This window comes from Hetaerina americana, unplaced genomic scaffold (assembly GCF_022747635.1).
Source record: "Hetaerina americana unplaced genomic scaffold, ioHetAmer1.1.p SCAF_1, whole genome shotgun sequence".
In the NCBI taxonomy this organism is placed as follows: Eukaryota; Metazoa; Arthropoda; class Insecta; order Odonata; family Calopterygidae; genus Hetaerina; species Hetaerina americana.
In genome coordinates, this window is record NW_027286069.1 from 93,718,268 (window position 1) to 93,743,291 (window position 25,024).

A 25,024-nucleotide genomic window follows, 5' to 3' on the forward strand; every position below is an offset into this window, starting at 1 on the left:
AAATAATATTAATATCATCTGGCTCTATACTGTGTGCTTAGAACAAGGAATCATATTGAAATTTAGATTGGTCATTGCACAGGTCTCAGTGTCGTTCCATGCCATTCTTCTTGACCAATACCCACTTTTGATGGGTGTGTCATATTACTATTTTTAAGTGATAGACCTTTTTTTATTAATGTAGATAGGTGGCCTTTAAAAACTCAGCTTTTAAGCTAAGTTTTTTAGGGCCATGAAAGCATATTTTTATTATTTTATCAAGTGGAAAAGTGCTTCAATCAGTTATTCATTATGTTCGACCTCCACCACATCACACCTGAAGCTACTCAATTTGTTCTACATATCTGTATACTACTCAAAATACATTTTCTTTTGCCTCCTCCCCTCTTTGCACAATTTTTTCCTTATTTCGGTGCCTTGAATGTATCCCACAACCTCTTTATTAATCCAATATCACACCAAAATAAAGACTACTATCTATCTATTATTTCTCTCGTAAGTTTTTTGTCCTTGAAATTACCTTAACAGCATTCTCTTTTCCACTTCTACCATGAATGGTTAAGAGATGGACCTGAAAATAGAAAGTTGACAAACACTAACTTGATACAGCCTTAAAAAATTCCTTTCGATCAGGTAATTCAGTCAGTGGATTGGGAGTTCAGGTTAGTTGACATCCCCAGTTCCTCTAGCAATCATTCCCTTCAATCTGCTATTCTATACAAGTATTCTTGTATTACTTGGAAGATAAGGCTTTTGACCAATTCAGGTACCTAACTAAAAATTAAATTTCAGATTCATAGTTTGCTATTAAGTTCCTTAAAAAGGAGTGAAAAACATACTGGCCCTTATGAAATATGATATGTAAACTGACTTAAAAGTAATAATTCCTGAAAATCACATTTTTGTTTAGAAAATGATCACCTTCACTCCTTCAGAAATTATATATTCCATTTCAATAACAACACGCTTGTATTTTCTGTTCATCATCAAAACACTTCTAAAAAAGGTTTTTTCATGATGAGTTACATTTTTTCATATCTTTTTACTACCACTAAAATGGTATGAGATACCATAAAAATACTAGACTGAGTTTATTTTTCATATATGTTTGACAATGTCTTCACCTCCTGCATAGTCAGTTAATTCTTGCCATCTATATTAGCAACCTTGGAATACAATTTATTTCCTTTTAGAATCATTTCATAAATATGGAATTTTTCACTGAAGGTGAGCACTTCATGGGTTTTCTTAGGTTTTGAAGAACTACCATGATCACTTTTGTAAAGGGAGAAGAAAATCTAATTATACTTGGGAGACTGGGATACAATCATTGGGGTAGGCTAAAAAGGAAAGTCATTCGGAAGAGGTGGTATATTGAAGTAAATTATTTCAATATTGCCCCTTCTCATAAATTTTCATAAAAAACCCCTTACCTCAAGAAAAAACATATTTGGCAAGGCATTCCTTGTTCAGTGCTTTCTTTAAGGAGTTGTACAATTTGATTTTGAAGAATTTGTGAATAAAATGCTAACCATAGCTGGTAGAAAATCTTTATAGTATCTCCTGCCTTCCCAACTGCATGGGTTTAGGTCTCAATGTCAGTTCGACTAAGTTCTCTCACTTTTGGGTGGCATTATGGTGCTACCAATATACCTATAGCTCCTATTCCTCTGCATTTGGCGCAAATAATATTCTGTTCAAATGGAAAAAGAAACTTCATTTATACCAAATTACCTTTAGTAAATCATCATTCCTCTTTGCTGTTCAACCATCATTTGCTTACCTACCATTAATTGTTAATTTTAGGAATGTTTATGGGCTTGTAGTCTAGTTTGACAATGCCTAAAAGAAAGCACCAGTGTGGAGTGGTTCGTAAATATATCTTTGTTTCAGATTATATATTAATAAAAATTTCTTTGTATTTTGCAAATGTTATTTCTATTACAGAAAATTATAAAACATGAAAAGTGCCATTTATTTTGAAATAATTTTGGACAAAGTTAAAGTAATTTCCTCATCAGGAGAACTAATTTAATGACAGGGAAATGAAAAAAAACATAATATGGGTGGGGACAGGTTAAAGAAGAGTGAAGGTCCTTGGAGGTTCATCACTCTGAAGGTACTCTTGAGTAGCCACTGTTTAAATCTCTCGTTAAGAAAGAGGCCATTGGTACAGTGTATGAATACGTTCTGTTGAGACAATGAGCATCAAAGGGGGGAAAAGGAGAAGGGACTTCAGGCTGCATCCTTTTGGCCCATTGTATCATAACTTAGAGGTGAATTCTGAAGGAGACAAAATGATGTTCACAGAGGTATCCCACATTTTAATGCCCATTGATATTAACTCAAATAAAGCTAAGTAAGCTCAATCTTCTCAAGATAGTCCTCTTAGTCCTTAATCTTAATTTTAACTTTTTGGCCCTTCTCCTTTATGGGATAGTTGCAGGGGCAGGATGTGAAAGCTAAAAGGAATTTCTGTTGCCTTTTGCAATGGCATGTAATATAAGAATAATCAAGCAGTTCAAATGAAGGTTGCTAATTTATAATAATAATTTGTCATTCATTATAATCAGGATGGGCCTAGAAAGTGGCTGAAATTTGAAGATCTTTAATAAGAAGAATAGGAAGATGTTGCGAGATAATCTGGGTTTATGACTGTAAAAGAAAAAATACATATATAGCATTAGATACCATCCATGGTTTCAGTGGAATTTTGTTTATTCTTCATGATATCTTGACTCACAGACCTGTGGATTTACAATTTTACAGCAATTTTATGTAACATGCAATGGCATAGTCACTTGTGGGAAATTCATAAAGTGTTCCTCGCCTACTTGACTTAAATTCGGTTAGTTATAGTTTGGCAAAGTGAAGTCATGCATGGAATATTCCATTCCAAATGCCCCTGTGTTGAGAGGGTCTTGCTACAAGGAACTAGCATGGCTATTAGATTTTTTCAATACCAACAGAGTGTCTGCTAATGAGGGGCTACATAGGGAAGGCAATGATAGTGAATTTTTTCAACATAAGTTTTGAGTCATACTAGGTTCACTAATAAGTTTATGGAAAATGGTGGCCTTCGAAATTTTGTGTGAATAATGCAGCTTTGTATGAATCATGGCATGGGCAGTCTTGCAGTCATGATTTTAATTCCCCTATTACCCTAATGATGACAGAATATATTGTTTGCCCATATCTGAACAAAATTGTTGAAGCACAGTTACCAACTCCAGTAATCATAAATCATCTTCCATCTCCTTAAGGAGAGGCGGGTAGCCATAATTGCAGGGAATTTTCTGTCTTGAGTTTATTAGGATTTGGATGTGGAGCAGAATTAAGGTTTGCCTTTTCTTATAATTGAGGAGTTAATACTCATAGAATGTTTAATAAATATATGGTTATAATGGAAACAGTGGTATGTGGATCTGACGTTCTGCTGTTTTTAATTGTTGAATTCAATGGTGTCTTGGGCAGTGAGCCGTTAGGCCTTATTGTGGAATGATATATAGTATAGGTACATATTTTGCGATTTGCCATATTAACATTTTTCTGAATGATAATTCATGACTGAGGACTTATGAGAAAAAACTAAGTGATACTTATTTTGTTGCTTGCTAAGATTTTGAGTTATTGAATTTTATTTTTATTCTGGGAATAGCACTTCATTTTCAATGCACTGTTCAGCCTATATTAATTAGAATATTATGCAAAATGGAAGCTTTTATTGATATATCTCATTTTCATTTTATAACCTAAATGTATCATTATTTTTTAAACCTTTGGTGACTTTTGTTCTGAAATGTTTTTATGTTTGCAGACTCACCTTTTATTAGTTGTAAGTATTATGAAATCAGTTGAATTCTATAGGTTAGTTTAAATAATCAAAAATTCATATGAAATCACTAACCATATAATTTATTAACTAGGGTGCATCTTAATTCCACTTTTATTTTTCTTTTTCCTACATATTCCTGGATGTCAATGCTTGTCCTTCCATGAATATTTTTCCTTTATCTCTGATGCCTTTACCTTTCTCGTTAAATACAAATTTCTGATTTGATTTCTTCTGTGTAAAATAATATTTATGTTGCCATGCCCATTTTCATTTAATTTGACATGGTATTATGCACATGTATTCCTCTGTTGCTTCATTTCTATTGAATTTACGTAAAATCAACCGATGAAATTTACTTAAATTTTCTCCTCATATTGACCTGTTCTTTTAATCAAATGAATGCAACTCCTTCATTTATCTTTTTATCATACTGCCATAAAAATGAAATAAAATTATGGTCTCCAATAAAAAATATTTGATGTGGCTTACCAAAATGCACTGTTTTGTCTTGCATGATTTGCTTTGCAATGATTCTTTGTTCATGTTTGTTTTGTGAACAATAACTTGTTTGTTCATCATTGGTTGATGACATTAGAGCTCAAAAAGCAGCTCCTAGGTTACGCTTGAATAGTGAGGAGGTCGACCTTGTCACTCCATCAACCACCCCCCCTGCCGATCCCTCAGCAGCTGCTGCTCCTGCTGATGATGATGTCCCTTTTAGAATCCTTGGAGTCTAAATTCCAATTTTATCCCTTTTAGTCCTAAAAATTTAATTCTTATTTTCTTTGTAAATCCCTTTTATTTTTATTTAGTTTGAATAGTTAGTGATCTCATAAATACCCATTACATATCACAATACACTCGACAAATCCATCCACTACATGAAGGGCGAATGATTCAAAATTTATTTAAATTTCATAACATGTGTAAAAAACCTTTATCTAATTACAATGGTATAAAAATGTTTGTCTCTACCATTAGAAATTTTCACTTGAAAGGACAATATCAGTCACAGGGTAATGAGGTGGAAGAGGAATCCAATCATTCTTCCTCTTCTGGCTTTACCCATTGTATAGCACGTTATATCACTTCTTTCAAAGCTCATATAGCTTCAAGAATGTTGTGGTAACTTCTTTAGACCGTAATTTTTTTGTGATAACTTCTTCATGTCTTGAGTCTTGATGTGAAAAATCCTTAATATATTTAATCCATTGCAATACCTCAGGTAACATGAAATTTAAAGGTTTTCCATTTGATCACAACTCCTGTAATTGCTCCCTCCAGTTTATTTTGCTATATCTTTTCATTGAAGCCTATCTTTCCATAGTGGTATAATGCTTTAGAGTGTAGCCAATAAAAAGTGCCTGTTGCACTGCTGTGCATTATAGCTAAACAACACCAATTATGCTTAATGCCATTTATGACATAGTATTAAGCATTTTAATATATTTTTCCTCCATTCATGTGTTGTGACGTTACGATAAGCGTTGTTTAAAATACATTTTATCCCATGCCATGTTTATTTGAGGAATTTCATAAGGACTTATTTATGTGTGGTTGACAATAGCAATTATTCTGGATCTCTCCAGTGGCTGATTATAGCCTACTAATAAGTCACATTGTTACAACTTCATGCTTACATGGTTGGCTTTCCCCCTTTGGGGCCATCATATAAGTATATCAAATTATATTTGTGGAGAATTATAGAGATCAATGAGCAGTTGGCTAGTAATCATGCAGCAGTTTTTGTTGCGTATCCGACAATATATATGTAAGCAAATGCTAGTTATGATGTTAATAGATTGCCAGTTATGTGCCTGTACATTGATCTCAATCTAAAAACATAGATGAACTTAAATAATTAATGCATGTATTTAGTTTTTACTGTGGCAGTTATGAATGGCGTCATTGGAAATTATGAAGTTATAAATGCTACACATTTAAAGATCATTACATGATATTCAAAGTAATGAATGACACTCCTCAGTTAAGGCACCCCTCTGCATGCCTTTCGAAGTTCATATAAGTTCCAACGTAAAGGGAAATTATGATCTTATAACACCTAACAAAAATACAGTCACTCTTTTCAGTGAACCTTATACATTCATTAAGTTAGACTCTATTGTTTTAGCTTAAACATTCAATACGGCTGCTGCTTATCGCATGTTACATTGAATTTGTGTATGTGAAATTATTTAAGCTCTAAAGTCAGTTGCTCAGCAATGATGGCTAACAGATTTGCTTGGTTATTAAAATTCTCTCTTGATTAATAAAGCGCTTTATAAGTTCAAATGATTTGCTTATTTTTACTTGGAGATCAGTAAATTGATAAGAATCTTCTTATGCTTTCTGCAGATGAATCAGCTTTCTGGTTCATCTATTGGCACTTGAATTAATAGTTACAGTATTTCTGTTTTTTTTTTACCTGGTCATGTCAAATTTGGTCAGTGAATGTTTGAATAAAAATGCATGAACTACATCTGTTTGTAAGATGTGATGCAAGTACATTGGTACTTCAGATATTGTATGTATGAGAAATTTAGTAATACATGACACACATCAATCAAATTTTGTTGGTAGAGTTTAGTGCTTGGTGGTAAATGTTTAGTTAAATAAAAATATAGCGTTGAAACAATATGATACCAAATGTGTGCAGGTGATAAGTGTATGGTGACTAATGTGCTCAATATTTTATGGTATATGTATGGCTGCCAAGCTCTTTCATATTTTATTGTAAATATTCCCTAATGAAGGAGTAAAAATAGTTAAAATAACACTTCACAGTACCTATTTCTTATTTCTGCATGCTAGTGTATACGATGTATCAATGACCAGATAAGTGGATGAATGAAGGAAGCTGTAGTTAGTAGCAAATACTAAAAGAATTGAGTGACTTACTATGGTTATGTTTTGCTTATCTTACTTTATGCAATTTAGTAATTTATTGGATTTTATTGGCGAATGACAATAGGTTATGTAGTGCGTTGTAGTAAATATTAAGGCCAACCATAACTCAGGAAACAATACATGTTTCTGTTGAAATTGGATTCGCTCATAGAAAAGGATGTTTTCTCACCTAAAAATTAATATTTGCTGTCAAAAGTGACTTCAGATAAAGTATTTCTTCCGTTTTGTAAGCAGCAGCTGCTAGTGAAACAATTTTAGATCTGCCAGAGTTATGGTAGCAATATTTGTTTTAGCAAGGTATATATTTTGCTTTATTCCTGGTAGTAAAAATGAAAGATACGACTTACATCCATGGAGTGTAGAATCCTTGCTTGTTAAGTCTTGCATTATTGTCCTTCTACCTTTAAATAGCTGAAGCAGAATGTGAATGATACTCTAAGATTCCAGAAACCATTTAATATATTAATTTGAATCTTGGAGTGAGTTTTGACCCTGGCAATTTTTTTACGTTTCTTTTGTTTTCCTTCCCTTCCTTTACCTCCCTTTTATTCCCTCCAACTCATCTGCTAAATTTCCCTTGTTCTGACCTCTCAAATACCCACAATTAATAAATTTGGGCACTTAATACTAAACCTTTTAATCTTTGCACTACTATTGTCTTGCTGCCAACTATATCCTCACACAATCTGTATTCATGTCAACTTTGACTGCACACTCTTTCCTGATGTGCACTTGTTTTAATCTCATTTCATGTTTTTTATAATTTGATACTGATATTGTTGTTTATGTAATGATGACAACCTATATATTATGCACAATTCCAACCCTCTCTTTAACTATATACTGATAACTTAAATATATTCACTCTCCATGTGCACATTACATTAAAAAATTGTCTTTGTGACACTGAAAAATTTACAAAATATCCCACTTATTTTTGTTTCTAAAAAAACTAATGAAATGGTATACCTTAATTGTTTTTATTTATTGAAAATTCTCTCTCTATCTTTCTGCATATTCGATACGAAAATCAATCACATCAATTATAAATTCTTATTTTTCTTTGCTATTTCTACAACTGAATTTACATTATGAAACTCACACTTCCTTTGCAAAAACATTCTCTACATTATTTCCTTTCACCATTCTTTCCTTAATAAATGATAATCATTTATTTCATCTTTTGCTTGCTAATTATTTTCAACAAACCTGCTTTTTTCATCATTAATTCCATTTCTGTTATGCAATGCTATTTTTAATGTTCCTACCACTTATGGACATATTTGTGTGGCCCAATGCTTTTGTTGTCACCTTCCTCTGCCATTCCTGTCCCCTGTACTACCTACTCCTTCCCACTTGTGCTATGACTTCACCACCAGTTTGTCTACGGGGAGCACACAGATCCCCTTAAGCCAGCCACAGCAGCAGGCTACAAATGATGGGGGTGGTTCTTCATCATCATCTGCTGGAGGACCATCACCGACTGATGGCACAGCCAAGGACTTAAGGAAGCGTGCGAGAGTGCTTTATGACTATGTAGCCAAGGACAGTACAGAGCTCAGTCTTATGGCAAATGAGGTAAATATCTTCTTTCTATCCAACTATTATTAATTTTATTAAGTATTGTTTTTTCCATTCAATTTAAATCGGAAGATATTTCATCTGAATTTGTTGCTCATTTTCTTTACTGCAACAGCGCTCAGTTTTCAGTTATATGAAATAAAACTGAGCCTCCATATTAACATTTTATGACATGATATATAGTTTTTGACGAGGTATTATCTAAAATTTTGGTATGGGTAGTTAATTCACTCTTTCTCTATTGTATGTATCAATTGTGTTTGTCTTCCTGTTTTGTAGCAGGATTAATCAGATGAAATAAGCTTTTAAACAATTTAATGAAATGCAATAATCAATTAGTATTAACTTAGAACTAAGACAAAAATCTCCTAAAAATCATTTTGGTACATTTTTTACTGCAGTGAAACATGGGATTTTAGAGCACTATGGTGTAGAAGCATTTGAATTAATGTGAATCCTACGAGTTAAATAAATTTAACATTGTATAAAACATAGCAGTAAAAAAGGGATGGGTGGGTAGGGTCCATAATGCAGCATGAGAAGATTTTGTGAACCAGAAAAGAAGCGAAAATAAATGAGAATAATTGGAGAGGAAGACTGGAAAGAGAAATATATGAAGTAGGTAATGGAATACGTGTGGAGATGAAGAGACTAGCTAACGATAGAAAAGGGCGGACAAATTCAAATGTACAATACTTAATCAACAGGCAGTTAACCAAGGAAGAATATTGTTAAGGAATTTTGCTAATTACTTACTTTTGTGAAATTCCTTGAAATATGTGGCCTCATTTTTTTGCAGCTGTCAAATTCCACTTTCATGTCTCCGTTTCTATGCTGATTTGTGCTTAAATCCACTTTTGCTGAAACAGAGTTGTAATAACAGATGAAAAATAATTTTGTAGGCCTTGAATTAAAAAAAAGGACATGAATTTTCTGTTTACAATGGGCATTTCTGTAAATGTGTACAAAGAAAGTGGAATGTAAGGATAAATTATGGGCTAACCTCCTTCAGTTGAGGGTGTGTTTCAGAAAGCCCACCAAAGCCTTATACCAAAGGCTGTTGACATATAGAGTTTTATTACTTTTAAAACTCATAGTATGAAAAATAATTTAAATTCTGTACAGGAATCAGTAAGCTTGAGATATGACTTCACATGTTTTCACCAGTGACAATGATTACTTACGGTTATGCTTAAACGTGCACTCACATTATCAATATGACCTCATGCAATGTTAGTTACAAAAGAAGGATTGGACTTAATGAATTGTCCTCGACAATAAGAAATGTCAATTGGGAGCCAATAGGTTTCTTCTGTTAAAATGATGGCCTAAAAGTACTGTGAAATCCTATATAGCTTTTGTAGCTTGGTGAGTGACTGCTATCAACTAATATATGCCAGCAATGACCCAGATAAGGGGGCAGCAGTCCTCATATTAGTAGTTTTTGTGGGAGGCAACTGACAGCTGAGGTCATTTGCACCATTGGGGATAGACAGGAAAGGATGAAGGGTGAAGAAAAATCTGGTATTGGCATTAGCCTACTCTTAACAAAAGGTGCCAAGGGGTTCGCAGCTTGACATCCCATCCGACAGACGGCGGACTCACTCAAAGTGCTCTCCACAAAGCACCTCAAGTAGGAATCGAGATATCACTAAAAAATATCTGCTGCCACCATGATGGGAACCTGGGCCCTCTGGGTGGGAAGCCAGTACAGTGGCCACTGTCATCACAATCCCAGCAGTCCCATTATATATGTGGTTGAAGGCTGAGACCATACCAGTTGGTATAGAAAAATTCTTCAAAGTAAATTCATGGTAGGAGTTGAATGAATGGTGAGGGAGTGAATAAAAAGAGACAATTGGCTGTATTATTATTATGTGGAAGGTAGCAAGAAGTCACCACATTATTTTGAGTATCTGCAGCTAACACCTATATGAATTTTTATTCACATGAGATGTGATGGAACCATTCTGTTAATGCCTTTGGCAAATAATGTGGTCTCATATTGGATTCTTGGGCACGGAGATAAGTTAGTTCACCATCAAGCGTAGTAAGTAATTAAAGATTGGATCATTAAATGTTTGATCGCCTTAGATTTTTCAACAACTGGTGAATCTGACTGTATAATGGCATAGGATGGATTAATACGAGGGTCATCCGGAAAGTAGTACCCGTTCGTGCCGCATGAAGTGCTGACGACGCGAGTAGCCGCTGGACGAGGTCAGATAGCTTCAGTGGCTTGTCTGCCTTCTCTGAGCCAAGTTGCGTGACGCTAGCATTGCCTGTGTTGTTTCTGTGATTGTTTACAATGTTTAAAAAAATTGAGAACGCCGCCAGTTGTGAAGTGAGGGCAGTGATTAAATTCCTCAATGCAAGAAACGTTCGCCCATGTGATATTCATCGCCAATTAAAGGAGGTGTATGGAGACAATGTAATGGACGAGTCGTCTGTTCGGCGGTGGTGTCGCAACTTCAACATGGGGAGGGGGAACACACACGACGATGAGCGTTCGGGGAGACCGTCTGTCATTACAGACCAACTGGTGAGCTCAGTTGACGAATTCGTGAGGAACGATCGGCGCGTCACAATTGATGACATCTGTGAGCATTTTCCCAATGTTTCTCGAACAATTGTTCATGAAATTGTTAAACACCATCTGCATTATGCAAAAATTTGTGCAAGATGGGTCCCTCGCGTATCTCAATGAGCTGGCGGCGAAGGACTATGCAGCAGGAATACAGAAACTTGTCACACGTTATGACAAATGCCTTAATTTGCTTGGAGATTATGTTGAGAAGTAGTTTAAAGTATCCTCTTTCAAATAAAATTTTTTATGTTTGTTAATATTTACTTTTGTGTCTTTATTTCACGAACGGGTACTACTTTCCGGATGACCCTCGTACATCTTAGGAATCATTGACATTAATTAGCTCAAGTGTTACTTTTGGTTTAACATGAAAGATGTATAAAAGTGAGAATAATAGTCTAGGGTAGGAAGGAATACCATGCGTTTCTGAATGTAAAGAGAGGAGCACGAGAGTTCTTTGTAATGCAACAAACATTTTAATGGTTAATACTGCAATAGAGCAAATGAACATTATGGTTACAGAAGTTTTCCTGTCTATGATGGGCTGTGAAGATGAAGAAGTGGAAGAAACCTTAGACGTTATAGAAAGTTTTAAAGGAAAAGAAAAAAGGAACTGAACAATGGCTTTTGGGGCGGGCCAAGTAGGATAAACCATCATGACATGAATTGGGAAGCAGAAATAAAGAGAAAAAATTTAATAGGAAATCTGCATGTAATAGAAGGGGCGAAAACACTGTTAGGAAACTAATACTGAAGAAGAAAATATGTCAAGAATCCCAGGAAATGGATAAATATTTTGACTTGTCTAATTTCTTGTGAAGTAGAGGTTCAGAAACAAACTAGTGCTGATCTGCCAGAGCTGGCATATGAAAATAACTGAAGGGATAAAGAGAATATAAACATTGATGGAAGGGAAAAATGTCAAAAAGAAATTAAAAAATTTAAGATGACACAATTGATAAATAAACTGGCAAATTACCTTTCCCTTATTCCTAATTCTCTATTTGCCATATTCTTCTTTTGTTAATTTAACGTCCATGGAATGGAAATAATTTTGGTTTTGAAAATTTGTAACAGCTGGAAATTTTTGAACTCTAAAATACATATTGACTTTGTGTCTGCCTTTGGTGAGCGAAAGAATCCTGAATTTCATGATAAGTATCGGTACCTGATTTTATTTTGTTGGGTATAACAAGTTGAGAGTAAGAATGAAATGTCTGATGTCTCAGACAAAATTTTGTTATCTCTCTAAGTGCTCTTTGGTGATCACAAAATCTATTCTAATGCCATTGAATTTCTTTTAGGTAATTGTCATTGTGGAAGAAGAGTATGAACCAGAGCCTGACTATGCATTAGGTGAAAGAGGTAGCCATAGAGGGAAGGTTCCCAAGGCATACTTGGAAATGATTTCCTATTAATTACTTCAGAGTTTTGAGAATGGTATAATATAGTGGTGCGCACATTTTGGGAGTGGTAGTGGAGTTGTGTAACAGTGTAACTAAAATGTGAAACAATATGGAAGACCATGCCTGATGTTTTAAAGTGAACTGCAGAGAAGAAACATATATGTACATCAGTATGGTGCATGAGAATGACTTACTGGTGCTGGGATTTGAAGTAAGGAAAGAGAGTACAGTTGATAATTATCCATTTTTATATCCTGATATGGAACAATTTTTGTGGTAATAAGATCATAGCCACTCGCCAAATGTTTTCAAAACATGAAAAATATCCTCTTTCAGGGATGTTCTTATGCTGAATTTGCTTTTGCTCAGTTCATCTTGATGCTCGAACAAATATTTCAGGACTGGTAATTGACGTGTAAGAATAGACAACAATGCATAACAGGTTGTATATATTGAATGAATATGTAGACAAATAATGATTAAAATTCATAGAAGATGAACTTAACGATGGTCAACTGTAATGACTCAATGTGTGTTGAGTAGGTCACAGTAATTTTGGAGAGCAAAAATGTTAGGAGTATTTAAATGAAGAAATGTTGATAAATAGAGAGAGGATGTAGAATATCGAGATAAGTACATCGAATAAGCATGCGTTATTGAATTACCTTTTAATATAGTCAAAGGGAAGACTGAAGGGAGTTCATATCAAAAATGGAGACATCTTGTTCCTGTTATGTTAGTAAGTTTTTGTTTTACTTTAAATTTTGTGTAATTAATTGCAAAAACTTTGCCTATAATAGGCATTTCTATTATTATTTTTTCTTGCTGAAATGGGTTGGTACTTTGAACTTCTGTTAAGAGAGCTCATGTCAAAAATATTATTTTGCTCTCTGTTGTACAGTTCTTACTGGAACTCCTCTGGTTATTTATAGTTATAACTTCACATTCCAAGGGAATATCTTTAACGAAATTAATGATGGTAATATTTGGCTTGTGCCTAACACTTAAAAAGTTTTTAACACCGGAAGTTGGTATACAAATATCATATTACTACTTCCTCAAACTTGTTGAGTTCATGTGGACTATTAACCTCCTAGTTACTGATGTGTATTTTTTTTAGATTAATTTTCAATAGTATATACTACATTCCACTAGCTAAATAAAATGTTACTCTGACAAATAATATTGTTATGAACTTTGAGTTAGTGAACTCTTGAAATGTTAATAAAATGCTAAGTGCCTGAGGAATTCAGAAAGTAATACTATAAAATGCCTTTCCCATCATGCTTAACCCAGGTTAAATGTTGCTAATTGTACGTTATTATTAGTGAATAATTATGTGATGGAACTTTGTCACATTTTATAAATTCATTTTTACCTTAAGCTGGTAAATGCAATAATGACTGTTAATCATATTTTTGTTTTTTCTTGTTTATACATCCTGATTCAAAGAACAAGTTGTTAGCACCTGCTGATCGTAGCAGCTAAAATCATCTTATAATTAATTACAAGCAGCAGAAAGTATACATTTAGTACCAGACACTCATTATTTCAAAGTATTGATTTGAAACTTTGTAATGAGTTATTAGCATCAGAAATATGAGATTTGTCTAATTTATATGATAAATTAGTTAGAGAAATTAATTATATATATATATATATATATATATATATATATATTTTTTTTTTTACCCATTACTCGTAGTAAAAATTGAAATTTCAGTATATTGGTACCAAATATGAAATAAATATCAGCTCCTTAATTTTTATTGGCCATTGTAGTGATGTTATTCTGACATCATTCAATGATTTGGCAGCAACTATACTTTTGGAGACACCTTTATTTGTATATCACACTAGTGATGGGAATTGAAACATACCTTTGCAATGCAATGAAAGTAAATGTTTGATATCAAATTATACACCACCCACACACACACACAAAAGTCTTTCACTACTTGAGATTTTAATTTCCTAACATAATTATGTAATAGATCACATTCAACAGTAGAAGTGTGCTCAAATGGCACCAAAAGCATTTTAACTACACCATATACATAAGCTTGAAAAATTTATTTAAAGCAATAATCTGAATTATCAGAGTGATTTCGAATTGCACTATTTATCTGCTTAGGCAGTCATGAATGGAGGTGAAAATAATGCATCTGCATGGGACAATAGTACATGAATTGTATCATGTTAAACATCTTATAATACTCTATAAATTATTTCTTAAAAAAATTATGAACAAATGTTTAGTTGCATTGAAAAGATGTAATTAAATAGGCTCATTTGTTAAGGGGATTAAGAGGAAATATGTGTAAGAAGTGGTTTTGTTCATACATTTTAAATATGTTGATGAAATCAAGGCTACTACTCGAGTACAAGTTATCCACATTCTACCATTGGTTTCAAATGTGTAAACTGATAGTGTGAAACCATTTACTAGTAGTCAAGTTATGCTCCTCTGAAGTGGAGTTAGAGTTATAAACCCCGCTGTACGGTCTTGTTCTTGTAACTGTATTGGTTACTTTCTAAATATTTATGGCACCTTAAATTTACAGGAAGTGCATTAAATGAAAAAAAAAAACTTATGTTATGAGGAATATACGCCTTTTAGCTGTGATTATTATGCCAAATTATGGAATATATCTTTGCTGTGAATTATTTTTGTTTTAATGTGCATGAGTTAATGTAGATAATTTTGTAATATTTGTCATATGGTGTCTTTTGTTTGTGAATACAGCTTCCTGTTTAACATATTCTTTAAATAAATAAGTTATTATTATTTTCTTTTAGTTTCTTTATGTTAGGTGTGTAGTCCCTTGAAAACTATGTATGGTGATGCAACATGAGAATTTACATTTCTTCAGTTATGGTATCTGTTGAATAAAATATAAACAATGGTGGGAGTAAGTTTATTTTTTTGCATTTTTATGAACTTGACATCATAGGACCTTAAAAAATGGAGACTGAAGTTTGGATACAGTTTTTCAAGTATTTCTAGATCTAATTGAATGTTAGTTTGGAACATTCTGCTATAGAGTTAAGAGAAATGTTGTATCTGGTATATATAATTTTTTTTAATATATCAACCTATACAATTATATAAACTGAGTTGAAATTCTTGCCAAAAAGGAAAATTTAATGTTTATCTCCACAAAAGAAACATGAGAGCCAGATGTGCACGGAAAAGTATTAAAAAATGATGATGAGTTTACTTTTCATCTCCAAATACCAGGAATAAATTACTTATTTTTAATTGTACAATTATAGAAGTGTGTGGTAGGCTCATGAGTGGAAAAATCTACTTACAAATTTAAAGTCATAGATTTAAATCCTAATGATGCCTTTAGGTTAAATGTTTTTATCTGTTAATGAACATTAATCTAAAGTTTTTATACTAAACTAGAAAAAATTTACACCATTTGAATTTCCCATTGTAGTTTTCAAAAATTAATTTTCTTATATAGACTAAGGAATTTTTTCTTCATCAGTCAATGTAATACGAGGTATGTTCAAAAAGTATCATGACTTTGTGTTTTTTCAAATATTATGTATTTATTCATAAATATCTAATTTTTCCCCTTCAAAGTAATCCCCATTAGATATTATACACTTGTGCCGACGCTTTTTCTAATCCTCGAAGCGCTTTAAAAAATAATATTTTGTGATCTTGTTCAGCTCATTCGATGCAGTCTTTATCTCGTCAATCTTGGCGTAGTGTCGTCCTTTCATGGGCCTCTTCAGTTTCGGGAACAAGAAAAAGTCACTGGGGGCCAGATCTGGGGAATACGGTGGCTGCGGAATCATTAGTGCATTGTTTTTGGCCAAAAATTCGCGCACAAGTAACGATGTGTGAGCAGGGGCATTTTCATGGTGCAAAAGTCTATTTTCGTTCTTCCACGAATCCGGGCGTTTGTGGCGGATTGCTTCGCGCAATTTGCGTGTAATTTGCAGGTAATATTCCTTATTTACCATCCTACCCTGTGGCAAAAACTCATGATGCACCACGCCCCTGCAATCGAAGAAAACTGTAAGCAAAACTTTCACATTCGACCGAACTTGTTCGCGCTGTTTTCGGTCTTGGCTCGTGCTGCAGCTTCCATTGGGATGATTGAGCTTTAGTTTCCACGTCATTACCACAAACCCATGATTCGTCACCAGTTATGACTCTCTAGAGCAAATTTGGGTCGTCGCGGACCGAGTCCATCACCTCATTAGCAATGTTAATGCGTTGCTGTTTTTGGTCGAAATTGAGCACGAATTGAGGTACGAATTTCGCGGCAACCCGTGTCATGCCCAAATCATTGGTAAAAATCGAATGGCACGAGCCAATCGATATGTTTAGATCCTCAGCAACTTCTCTAACGGTGATTCGACGATTGGCCAATGCTATTTTCTTCACTTATCAATGTTTTCGTCTGTTGTTGACGTGCTCGGGAGTCCGGTACACTCTTCGTCGTTCACATCTTCTCAGCCCTCTGAGAACATTTTGTACCACCGATAAATGCTTCTTCGGTCCAAAGTAGCTTCTCCATATACCACGGTCAACATTCGGAATGCGTCCGCGCACTTAATTTCGTTTTTCACACAAAATTTGGTACAGAGTCTGTGATCCATTTTTTGGATCAGGAAAAAATCGAAGACAAGCCAAAACACGTCAAAGCAAAGCAGCTGCCAATAATTAACTGAACATTCAAAATTAATAAACTTTTCGGCAAAAGTGAGAGACACAAGTACCAACATAATGCAACAAAAAAACGAAAATGAAATTATATGTATTCGAAAATTCAAAATCCCGATACTTATTAACAGACCTCGTATGTTTTTCTTTTGAAGTTTTGTGTTTTATGATTTTATCAAAATAGAAGCCTTCTGCATAAGTTATGACTTTGGAATCAGGACTTCTATCAAATAGACAAATGAATTCCATTCTCTGGGAAAATTTTATGGTGTCCTAACCTGTTTTCAATGTCATTTTGAATTTTTCAACCCAAAAATTAATTGTCATTGATAATGCTCTCTTTTTGTCTTTTGGTATCACTTTCATGCATCAATTTTGTCGGCAGAAATTTTCATGACGTATTTTTTCAGATATCTGTAGATGGTAGCTATCAAAAGTTATTAACCATTAACGACATTTCCTCTTAGTATAAAATATCTTTAACGGTGAATAAATGAAGTCAGTTGAAGGGTCAAAGGAGAAGTGGGATATTCTCCATTTTGGGAATGCTCCTCAACAATGACCCTTGTTTATTTTCTTAGGCATACATGGGTGGTCTGAAAAGTTTCCGACCTCAAAAATTTCTGTAAAAATGTCTTGTTTCTTTGTTAGGTTGGAAACCCTCGTAGTTTCAGTACTTAACTGTCTTTGTGGCAAGCAACTCTGCCAGCGCTTGTCATAACCATATCTGCCAAACTGCAGGGAACAACATGTCTGTCAGGGGACGGATTTTAATTAAAATTTCTCTTCACACCTGGCTGGAATATCATTTTTATATTTTCAGTGGTATTGGTGATTTGCTTTTAGAAATTTTTGTTCCCATAGCAAATAGTATTTGCATGTAAATATATGTGTAATGTTTTATAAAATTTTATCCTTAAATCCATGAATCATATTGATATATTATCTCTTCAAAATTTAAAATACCACTTTGTTTTTCAATTTCTGCATTGTTGGAATGGGGTAATGAGGCGTGAGAAAATCTTTAAGAAATAGGCTCTATGTTTTTATTAACTTTTCTAATTTTGGTCACTAATCTTAAGAGCTGTTGGGCTTTGCCATCAATCGATAGTTTCACTTGGAACTAAGAAGCCTTTATGTTCAATATTTTCACTATGTAGAGAAACTGCTTCTTGTACTATATATCATTCATCAAGCTATTAAACCTAATCACTACTCTATTTGAATCCTTTCCCTAATTTTTTTCACCCTCTTTATTTCTCTCACTCCTGGGTCTCTGTTGGGCCTCTTCGTCGTTAACCGTCTGGGAGAAGGAGGTACTTTGCGAAGAGCGGCATTGTATGGATGCAAGCGCCTCCCACGCAGCATCTTATCCGTTCTTCGAGAGGAAGCCTATTATCTAGCTTCCGCGCTGGGGAGAGTGCCTTCTAAACTACCCCGTCCTCCCATCCGCCAAGGCCTTCCTCTCCCGTCGTCAAATCTGCGCGCTGAACACACTGTTACCACCCCTCTCTCTCCCTTGACCTCCAACGCTTTCATTTGACGCTGTTATCTAAGACAATGGATTGAGTAGTTGGCTCGGCGTGATCGACGATCGTTGTGTTTATCCACGAGTCGAGGGTCTACATTATTCCACCGGCCGCTAACGAAGGACATCGCAGGAGGTCCACTTCTTGATTTCATGGAAACTTTAGTGAAACGATTTTTTACTGCTGAGAATGTGGCGATTTTCATTCATGATAACACTGGTCGCAAGCTTTGGTGAATTGGTTTCATTCTCTTCCCCTCTCAGTTATCTGGAATACGTGCAATAGCCGAGGAGTTGAACCTGGCCGGTCAAAAGTGCTCGAAGTGGTTTTCATACAAATTTCGCACAATGTACTGAAGGTTTGGTGAGCGGGGAGGTGAATGTGCACTTGTGTGTATAAATTTGATACGATTTTATCTAGAGTGATTCACTGTCATGCTACAATTCCGCATGATACGAAGTGAAAAAACTGCCTCATTTTAGTTCTCATTTCTAGGTCGTGTAAGAATCTGCTCACATCATTCTTTCTGATTATGATTTCTTAATTTAATTTCACATTGCCAGAATGTAGCGGTTCATTAACTCGTTCTAGACGCTGCTCTGCTAAAAGTTAAACTCGGAAGGGTTTCCTTGTTTTCATCAAACTTTCGATTGATATGTATTTTAGTAGTAATTAAGTTCGTTTGCGAGAGAAGTCTATGGTTTATTCAGCTGATGCTCACTCCCAGTCGTGACCACTGCTTTCCCCGAAATAAAAGAATACGATCTATTTTTCTGCCTGCATTTCAAAGTGCTGCTTTCGCTTCGAGAGTCATTCGTTAGAAGTCCGCAAACTTTTGCTCTCAAATTCTGTGAGACTCTCGTTCTTCGGAGATGGCCGAGACGGCACCTCGCAACACACTAGGGCAATTTTTTGCGCTTCATTTAGCGCTGACCATCACATCACCCATTCTTTTATTCTGTCGCACGTCGGCCCTAGTCGGAGAGAACACCACTGTCCATTCCGTCAGGAGGGAACAGTTGTGGGCGTGGAAGATGGTGGACCAATTGGGGGCTAATAGCGGTAGCGCTGCCACGCGTCCCCCTTGGGAGGATCGGCATGTCCCGCCGCCTCCCCCACGCCTTCCTCCCCTGCCCCCCCCAGCCTCAGAGAACTTTTACCCGTCTAGGGGCCCGGATCCCTTTGAAATTTCTATTTGTGACTTAGACGAGTGTGCTTGCAAGAATCGAACCAAGGACGGGAAGGAGTTGGTGGATATTCGCTGCAATTGTTTGGAAACACATGATGTAAGTATATGTATACTTTATCAGACCTTACCAGATTAGTTAGAGGGAGCTTGCCTTATGGAGTAATATCTTCACTTTTGGAATTAATTTCGTTGCTTACCAACACTTATGGTGGCCCAGGTGTCACTGAGATATCGGTAGGTCATTTGAGGCTTTTGTCCTCGTTGAGGCTTTTTGTGAAGGCAACGCGAGCAGAGAAGCGAGTTCAGTAAACACTCGATGAGGGTCTCTAGACCAAAACGTATGAATTAGCGGACATTAGACATAACCCTACCAACATCGGTATTTTTAGCCTTCAAGGCAATTTTAACCCTCTTTAATTATTTAACCCTCCCAAGGCAAAAGCAATATATGCGCGCACAGAGAGCTGCCTTCTTCAGAATTCTGTTTTGAGCTTTCGTGCCTTTAATGTCTTGGAACTTCCAGGAAGGGTCGTCACATTATGTTGAATAATTAAATCTACAGGAGAAAAAATGGTGGGACTGGAGTTTGATGCTCAAAATGATGAACCGAATACTATCGAGGACTAAACTTGTTGAAGAACCGATCCGCGAAACGGGAGGATGTTAACTCCTGAGCGACCGTCGAGTTAGCTAATCTTCGATGGGATATATTTGTATACATCATTCAAGAACGTTCTTGCTTTATGGAAACCGAAGTCGTCTTTGGAGTGAATAATTACCCCTGTAAAAATAATTATTATTTCCTTCTTTATTGCCTAATTCCCAAATGTCAAGTCATAATAAATGTTTAGATTTACTCATAATTAATAATATTAAATAAAAATGCTCTTTTAATTGAGAACATCGCGTGGGCTACGCCGCATGGCTTTTAGCGGTGGGCTGATGAGCGGCGAAAATTGCATATTTAAAAATATATTGTGAGCTGACACACCTTTTTGAAAAGCATACATTTGCGACTTCCGCTTCAACGTGATAATAATAGTTAATACGAAAGTAATATTTAGGCAGAATCGATTTAAAGTGATACTTGGTGAGAAGGAATCCGACCAAGGTTAATTTAATTTGTAATTGGGGTCTATGAAATGGGGTGCGACAGCTGAGGCCATGTGCGTCATTAGGGATGAAATACGCCAAAGCTTCCACATTTTCGCGCCCGACGAAAGGAGTTTTGCACTTGAAATGCCTTACGCATGACACCCAATTGGGAACTGGAATAACTCTTAAAAACATGTCCCTGTAGGCATTTGAACCCATACCCTCGTTAGAAACTAGTAAAAAAGTAACCACTAATATGCGATCTCAATGCACGTGATAAAAAGAACCAACTGGTCTTTCCATTTGTATCTGATTTGGCACCTTACTCTATGTTACTCATAAAAGCACTTTTTCATTAATATAGTGATCAAATTCAAATTTAGCAATTGTTTGAACCTAACATTTAATGCGTAATTTCAACGCTTGCTATGAAACAGATTTAAATCATTAACACAAAATAATTTACTTGCATTCAAATGTAACTTTAATGCATTCTTTTTATTAGAGAGTTCAATTCGATACTTAAAGTAAGTGCTTAGTACTCGAATTTCAAGTTGAAGTTTGATTTTATTCGCAAACAGGGATGCTAAATGTACTGCTGATGCCAGAGATTGAGAGGGGATGCAAAAACTAAAGATTCTACCTGGCATTCTCTCAGTTCATATGCTAAAAGAATGACTTGTCAAATATAAGATAAGATGCAATAATGTATCACCAATCAAGACGGAGGTTTACATACCGTTTATTTCCACTACTGTCTCGTAATGCCATACGCCGTTTACACCCTTGCCTTTCGGAGTTGGCACAACAAAAAACCTGAATTCAGAAAATTTTTGGAAGCTTGGCATTCTTTTAGTGATTTCTTCAATATTGACTTCGTTTGCTGCGTACCTACTTTGTCTTCTTTTAATGAAACTTCTAACATTACTTACCTCGTACATCAGTCATGCGTAGGAAGCGCATGGATAAAGCCGTCATCTAAATTCCATTTTCCATATCCCCATAGGACCTCAAAATAAGGGAGAGTATGCTACCCGTACTTGCTGACACCTTGGAGATCACCGACTGCGACCGCGTTTGGCTGGACGGAATGGCTTCAAGAGAGGAAACCCCTGACGAGGATGACCTCCATGTCCCCAGCATAAAACTATTTAAGGGCAGATCGGGCGACCTCCTATACGCGAGGCGGAAGCGGGAGTCCAAAGTGAGCGAGGGCAGCGAGGAGTCAGAGGCCGACGAGGGGGGAGTGGAATGGGAGGAGGCGGTTTGGGAAGCCGAGCTGGGCTCCCCCGACGAAGAAGAGCAAGACACAGAAGAGCCTCCGGAGGAAGAGGAGGAAGATTCAATGCCGGATGGGGAGGAGTCTGAGAAGGGAGGAAGGTATGCGCGGGCCGCTCCCGTTTTGAAGAAACCACCTCAAGCCCTGTCCTCCCTCACCGTCCGCCGGACGCGGCAATTGTGTATGGAGCCTCATGCCATCGGCCCCGTTCGGAGCGTGCTGCTGGAAGACGTGATGACCATTCGCGCGTTCCCCCCTTACGCCTTCCAGCCTCCTCCTTACATCCCAATCAGCCGCCCCCCCGGTAATCAAAAAAGGGATTATCCGTCTGATTGGACGCAGCGGGCGCAATGGGAGATGGATTCTGTGACGTTCAAAAACGTTTCGCACATCGAAAAGATTCCCGAACGTGCCTTCTTCAACGTACTCATCAAATCCCACTTCCTTTGGTTGCGCACTAACGTGATCATCATGGAAAGGAATGCGATCAGTGTAATGTTTCGCGAAGCGAAAGAAGATGATTCCGTGGACCCCTGCGAGACGTCCTACCGGTCGGGGGACGGTCAGGCGAAAGAGGACGTGAACGCCACCGGAGGCCAGTCGCCAGAAGTGGACCAAGGAAGCGGAAACATAGCCAGCGGAAATTCTTCGGTGGAATTGAAAACAATGTGCGAGGCGTCGCATAGGGGTTTCATTGTGGCCGAGAGTGTCATAAGCATGTGGAGTATGTACACCTTCAGCATAATAGGCGCTCAATCGGTCATTTTCGACGGGTGTCACGTTTCCAGGCTTAGTCGCACTGCCATACTCGTGCAGGGTGCCAACACGTTCATGTTCACAAGGAACAGTGTGCTTGAGTCAGTCTCAGCGGATGCATTCAGTATCACAGCAATTTTTGTCGAATTCCGTAGAAATCGATTTGGAAGGTTGGAGGAAGGTGCAATGTTGGGACTCACTCCCAACATGGCCTCCAAAACACCTTTTGTGTTGCCTCACTTAACTTTTGAAGATAACCTGTTGATGGATGTGGATCCTTTATCCTTGCATTCATATTGGGAGGCCTTTATGTCCAATGAGGAGGTGTCGGGGCATGCCTTAGGTAGGTATTCCTTCAAGAATAATGCATTTGCAGATTGTTCGTGTTTACAGATGGGGTGGATTGTGCAACTGACAAGAGGACAGGATGCATCTCCTACTCTCTATAATTTCTATACCCATGTGATAAATGATGAATCAGGCAATTATTGCGTTAGGGAACCAGTGGAGCCTATGGGAATGGTTTTGCCTTGCAGACTACCCCTGAAGGGAATTGATTATTTGTTGGAGGATGATGGAGTCACATGCAAGAGACATGTTGATGTGGTTGAATTGTGTGAGATGTACCAAAGTGCTGCTTCAAGTTTAAGTCATTCTTATTATTTTCAGGGTCTGTATGTGATTTCTACTTTGACAGTATATTTGTTTCTGATAAGTTCTTATGATGTCACTACTTGATCTCTCACCAGACATGGTGAAACATTTTGTCTGATTGCCTGTACATTACGACTATTGTCTAACTATATCATTAACAAGCTGCATTTCACAGATGCAATAAGAGCAAAGTGTGCATTACGTTTTGAGTTTCTCAAAGTTGTAAGATAGGCAGCCACACATTGCATTGATGTATCTGCTGATGAAAATTTTTGTTCACTCAAGCTTACTATCATTGAAAGGTTATTGGTAAGAAGAAAATCCAGATAACTGGATTTTGCTTTCTATTCAAATATTACCTGTCATATCTAAAATGAGAAAGCATTACTGTATTTTATGTAATGGTGGACTCCTACTCATTTATAAATTATTTATCACCAAATGAAAATACTATTTTTACCAAATATGAGAGGCATGATTTAAATTTTTTAAGAACATATGCAATTGGAGAGCTCATCATTTGATAATGTGTTCTAATGACTATTTTAGTTGATAAAATGTCTCATTTTCATTCATCTTTCTGATAATTGCTAACCAAGAATCATTTTTTCATTATAAAATAATATTTAATTGTTTATAAGTATCTGTGTATCTTCATTTTATTCCATTCACTTATCACTTTTTAATATTTGCCATTTACATGCTAATCTCATTTGAGTTTCAGGGTATGATTTAATTCAGCAATGGAATACATTTCTATATATATCATTTGCTTTTTGTCTTAAAATACTCTCGTATTTTAATTATAAGTGACCAATGTAACAGCACTGTAGCAGTGGCAATATTAATTTTGATATGACCAATTTTCATTCATTTAGGACCTCAGTTGTATAATATACATCATTTGAATATTTGATATTGTTGCATACACGTGGTGTTTCCAAATGAACTAGGCATTGAGAATGTGGATGCTAGGTTCTGTCTGCCTTAAGCCCTATTTTTATTTCAGGTTCATTGTTTTAAAATTGAATTCCTTTCGTAGTCCTACAAGTTCTTTTTCTCAGTTCTCTCCCTCTTTGGTCTTCTCTCACTCCTACTTCTTCCCTGAGAGGATGTATGGTTTCAGTAATGTAGAGGGAGCAGCAACATAACTTCCTTTTTTCAAAATGCATTGAAACCCATTTTATGAAACAGAACCTTTTAATATTTTTACAAATGTGGATACATATTGAAAGTTTGGTTTTACACAGTTTTTCACAGTTTTACACAGAAATGTTGGCAATTTCTGCCAAGATGTAGTCCTTCAGGTCTTGTGGGGTCCTTGGATGGTCATCATAAACACAGGATTTAGAAAACCTCCCAAAAATATCACAAGGGGCCAAATCGGGGGAGCAGGCTGGCCATTCCAAATCGCCCCTTATTGAGATGAGGCTCTCCAGGATGTGTTCCCTCAATATAGCCATTGATGCCCTTGAAGTGTGAGCCATTGCTCCGTCCTGTTGGAACCAAATGTCATCTA

At 36.1% G+C, this 25,024-nt stretch overlaps 1 protein-coding gene across 3 annotated transcripts in view; it reads left to right on the forward strand.

The window, feature by feature from the left end:
- Window positions 1-13,948, forward strand: part of EndoB (SH3 domain containing GRB2 like, endophilin-B) — a 33,543-nt gene extending 19,595 nt beyond the window's left edge. For 2 of the 3 annotated variants that reach the window (XM_071593575.1, XM_071593584.1), the window contains 2 exons: window positions 8,122-8,320; window positions 12,215-13,948. In XM_071593575.1, coding sequence (XP_071449676.1) covers window positions 8,122-8,320; window positions 12,215-12,328 — 313 coding nt within the window. In that variant the 3' untranslated portion in view covers window positions 12,329-13,948. Of the gene's footprint in view, window positions 1-4,430; window positions 8,321-12,214 lie in introns of those variants that run through there. The other variant, XM_071593593.1, reaches the window with a different exon arrangement.
- The last annotated feature ends 11,076 nt before the right edge of the window (window positions 13,949-25,024 follow it).